Raw genomic sequence first — 4,987 nt, forward strand, 5'->3', positions numbered from 1 at the left:
AGTCTCTTCTGCTCACCAGTGCTGCATTAATTTGGTCATAAATACAGTACAAATGTGAAATATTATTACAATGTAAAACAGCTGTTTTCTATGTGAATATCTGTTAAACTGTAATTTATTTCTGTGATGCGCAGCTGTATTTTCAGCATCATTACTCCAGTCTTCAGTGTCACATGATCTTCAGAAATCAGTATAATATGCTGATTATTAGAAACATTTCTGATTATTATCAATGTTGAAAACAGCTGTGCTGCACAATATTTTTGTGGAAACTGTGATGCATTTTATTTTTCAGGATTCACAGATGAACAGAAAGTTCAAAAGAACAGCGTTTATTTGAAACAGAAATCTTTTGTAACATTAGAAATGTCTTTACTGACACTTTTGATGACTTTAATGTGTCCTTGATGAATAAAAGTATCAATTGGTAGAGTATATAATGATCAATATGAACTTAAGGGGTTAAATGTATCTCCTAGTTTTGGCATTTCCCGACATACAGACAGGAATTCAGTCCACAAAACGATGTCTGAAAATATTAAATGACTTTTTTCAAATTTTGCCCTTATTTAGGATCTGCACTGCATTGTCAGCCTCCTTAAAAGGAAGAAAGAAAGCCAGTCAGTGAGGTATTTGTGTCACATGACTGCTCACAGCCTCATTGGCTACTGGGTACAAAGTGGCACAATTCCCATAAACCCAAATTAAACCGGAGCAGTGAGCGTTCTGTACTTTCTCTATGAATTCTTCAGCGCTGCTCATCTATGCTTGTCGGGAAAAAGTGAGCTGTCTTAAGTACGTCAGAGATGCTGTTTGATGGGAGCTCCTCGACAAACACAGCAGCACTTACTTTGACAATTTAGTTGTAAAAGCAAGCAAATGTAAGCTTAGAGATTTCAGTTTAATACAGGCTAGAAGTGCTCAGAGAGCTTCCTGCTTTTAATGGATCAAAGAAACATCTCGGAATCTTGCTTCGGAAAAACTGACATTGATTTAGAGGAAAAGTAGAGAAAATATGGAGCTCTTTTTACAAGTAGATAATGTGGAATGTTAAATAATAGAGTTATTTTAGTGTCAGTGAGATATGCAAATATTTTTAATCAGTTTTTTTATTTTTTTTATTTTAGTAATTTTTGTTGTGCCTTTGTCATTTTTAGCAGTTTTTGTTTATTTTATTTGTCTATATAAAACTATATAAACTCAGGATTTAAACAGGCATTATTTATGTCCATATAATTTTTATTTATTTGCATTTCAGTTTTAGTTATTTTAGTACATCAAGTTAAACTAAATTAGGTAAGACTTAAGTTTTTTATATTTTATTATATTTCAGTTGCCATTTATTCAAGAAACAATTTTTTTTCGCTGTCTTAGTTAACTAAAATAAACCTGCAAATCCCAGATTTCTTTTAAAATATGAGATTGTACTGAAACTGTAACTTAAATAATCTTCTTTACTTAATTATAATAAAAAAAAATTGCACTGCTAATTGTAACAAATACTTTTAAGTAATTTATTTATCTTTAAAATAATTTAAAAAAAAAACATTTAAACAGATTACAGTTATTGGCACAATTTTAGTTATCTATTTTTAATTATAATTTTAATTTATTATATACGCTGGGGTGGGAAAATTGTAATTGTTCAGTATTTTGTATTATTTAAAATTGTAATAAATTATTAAATTGTTAAATTGTATGAATTCTACTGATTAAACTTTTAGATTATTAAAACGAAACTAAACCATGAGAAGAAAAACACGGAATTTGGGTTGTGTTGTTCTTTTGGAGAATATAATAAAATGTATCAAAAAATAGAATTCGGGAAAAAACATTGATAATGTTTACTGACTGTTTACAGCAGGGCGCCGATGTAACAATTCCGTAATCTCCATGATTCCATGTCAAAAGCATGTTGCAAAACACTTTCTGCCTAATAAGGTGCATGTGGTTTTATCCCTGTTATACGCCTTAGAAGGAGGCGCAGAGAGCGAGTGTGTGCGGGAACGGCCTGCGCTCACCTTCTCTCCGGGCTGAACACAGACTCCTGTCTCTCCGGGCTGCGCAGACGGCTCCGTTTCTCAGGCTTGCGGTTCTCTGCGTCTCCGCGGCGGGACAGAGAGGTGCTGCCGCTGGCATCCGAGTCCAGAGAGCTCATGGAGCCGCTGATGTGGGAACCGTTGGACAGAAGGCTGCTGCCTGATGGGAAGGGGTCGCTGGATGCAGGGGACAGGCAGCGCGGGACGCCCCCCATCTCTGTGCTGTGCCGGCTGGACGAGCTGCCCGCGGGCGACAGGGGGTCATGAGAGGGCTGGGAAACAGCCGAGTGGAAGAAGAGCCCGCTCCGATCCACCTCGTCCCCGTTCACAGAGCTCTGATTCGAGCACCGGCTCACCATCGAGCCCTCACCTATAGAGTGCAATGGAGAACAGTGACTTCAGGCGGGGTTTTAGCCAGACTAATGTGTATCTGAATTAGGCCTGTCAATTATGGCTGAGAAATCGCCCCCAAAAGATCATTTAAAGTGTTAGATGAGCAGAAAAAAGCAACTTTAGAAAGAAATATTTTGATTGAGCATTGCATAAATGTGACCCTGGACCACAAAACCAGTCATAAGTGTCAATTTTTTTTTTATTTTGATTTATACATCTTCTGAAAGCTGAATAAATAATCTCTCCATTGATGTATGGTTTGTTAGGATAGAACAATATTTGGCCGAGATACAACTATTTGAAAATCTGGAATCTGAGGGTGCAAAAAAATCTAAATATTGAGAAAATCATCTTTAAAGTTGTTCAAATGAAGTTCTTAGCAATGCATATTACTAATCAAAAATTAAGTTTTGATATATTTACGGTAGGAAATTTACAAAATATCTTCATGGAACATGATCTTTACTTAATATCCGAATGATTTTTGGCATAAAAGAAAAATCAATAATTTTGACCCATACAATGTATTGTTGGCTATTGCTACAAATATACCCCAGCGACTTAACACTGCTTTTGTGCTGCAGGGTCACATATAATGATAATAAATGTGCATTTATGTTTTTTTTATGAAATGATGCTCTAAATATGAAACTAAAAGTGCCAGTAGGTGCCGGGTAAATCTTAATGAGTGAGTCATTGAATCATCCATTCAACCGATTCGTTCAAACAGCTGATTCATTCAGAAAGCAAAGTGAACTGTTTTTATGAATGAATCACTGACTCACTCGATTCATTCAGTGAGGAATCACCGCTGTGTGTTGTTCAGACTCTCAACAGTTCTACTGTGGCGTAGATTGGGACTATTTTCGTTTGCAAAATCGAGCAATAATGATAATATTGTGTCTAAAATTTAACACAATATTATCTTCTTGCTTACTAAACTGTTGTATAAATCAATGGTGCAGATATTGGGGAGAAACGGCACTCTTGCTGGTGTGATATTGCTGAACTATATCATATGATAGAAATATAAGAGGGTGATTTTTGCGCTCATATCTTGAATTTTAGGCTCACATGTGTCCCTGCAGCACAAAAGCAGTCTTAAGTCGCTGGGGTATATTTGTAGCAATAGCCAACAATACATTGTATGGGTCAAAATTATAGATTTTTCTTTTATGCCAAAAATCATTAGGATATTAAGTAATGTTCCATGAAGATATTTTGTAAATTTCCTACCGTAAATATATCAAAACTTAATGTTTGATTAGTAATATGCATTGCTAAGAACTTCATTTGAACAACTTTAAAGATGATTTTCTCAATATTTAGATTTTTTTGCACCCTCAGATTCCACATTTTCAAATATTGTCCTATCCTAACAAACCATACATCAATGGAAAGATTATTTATTCAGCTTTCAGATGATGTATAAATCTCAATTTTGAAAAATTGACCCTCAAGACTGGTTTTGTGGTCCAGGGTCACACATCACTGTATTCTAATAGACTCCTCACGTTCATCATGATCATCAGACTGCATCAGTGTGAGATGACAGACAGCTCTGGATGAGGCGCTGCGTTAAACGCCTTAATCGTTTTAACTCATTTTATCGCACCAAACTAACCGGTTAAACCGACAGCCCTAGTCTGGATGTCTTCCGCACCTGCAGAGGGCAGTGGTGAGCCGACAGGCGGCATCTCGCTCCACGTCTGCGACTCCTCCGTCTCTCTGCTTGGCCATATGATGGAACTGCAGTCTGGCGTCTTCTCCGCTTCTGGGATGCCCGAGCCGGTCACCGCTACCTTCGCTGGGCCTGGTTCCTGAAATCAAACATATAACATCCACTGTTTCATCACTCGCCGTTTGTTTCCATTAAAATGTGGACGTGGAAAATGAAATTTGTGACCCGTGCAAAATGAGTCGGATCTGGATACACACTACCGGTCAAAAGTTTGGGATCAGAACGATTTTTAATGTTTTTTTACAGGAGTCTCTTCTGCTCAAGGCTGCATTTATTTGATCAAAAATCCAGGAAAAATGTAATATTGTGAAATATTATTATGATGTAGTGCAGCACAACTGTTGATAATTATAATAATAAATCAGCATATTAGAATGATTTCTGAAGATCATGTGACACTTTATACTGGAGTAATGATGATGGAAATTCAGCTGCGCATCACAGAAATAAATTATATTTTAAAGGATATTAAAATAGAAACCATTATTTTATATTGTAATAACATTTTGCAAGATTACTGTTTTTTTCTGTATTTTTGATCAAATAAATGCAGCCTTGATGAGCAGAAGAGACTTCTTTAGAAACATTACAAGTCTTACTGATCCCAAACTTTTGACCGGTAGTGTACACAGAATTACAGTATTTCTGTCTTGGCGAGTATTCCTACAAACATATGTCTTAAATGAACGTTTGGTTAACTGTTGGGGAAAAACATCTGATGTGTAACATTATATTAGATCCTAAGTCTTAATATATGGGCCGTCTGTCTCATTAATGTGAATCGGTTACACTTTATTTTAAGGTGTCCTTGTTA

General features: G+C 36.1%; 1 protein-coding gene across 1 annotated transcript in view; it reads right to left on the reverse strand.

Annotated features, from left to right (window-relative positions):
- The window catches only part of LOC107742597 (myosin phosphatase Rho-interacting protein-like), a 24,859-nt gene that overhangs the window by 1,017 nt on the left and 18,855 nt on the right, over window positions 1-4,987 (reverse strand). Inside the window, exons 4-5 of the mRNA XM_016555640.1 lie at window positions 4,057-4,252; window positions 2,022-2,409 (exon numbers count right to left, since the gene is read on the reverse strand). Coding sequence (XP_016411126.1) covers window positions 2,022-2,409; window positions 4,057-4,252 — 584 coding nt within the window. The remainder of the gene's footprint in view (window positions 1-2,021; window positions 2,410-4,056; window positions 4,253-4,987) is intronic.

The sequence above is a fragment of the Sinocyclocheilus rhinocerous genome, unplaced genomic scaffold (genome assembly GCF_001515625.1).
Source record: "Sinocyclocheilus rhinocerous isolate Xijiao unplaced genomic scaffold, SAMN03320098_v1.1 scaffold706, whole genome shotgun sequence".
Lineage (NCBI taxonomy): Eukaryota > Metazoa > Chordata > Actinopteri > Cypriniformes > Cyprinidae > Sinocyclocheilus > Sinocyclocheilus rhinocerous.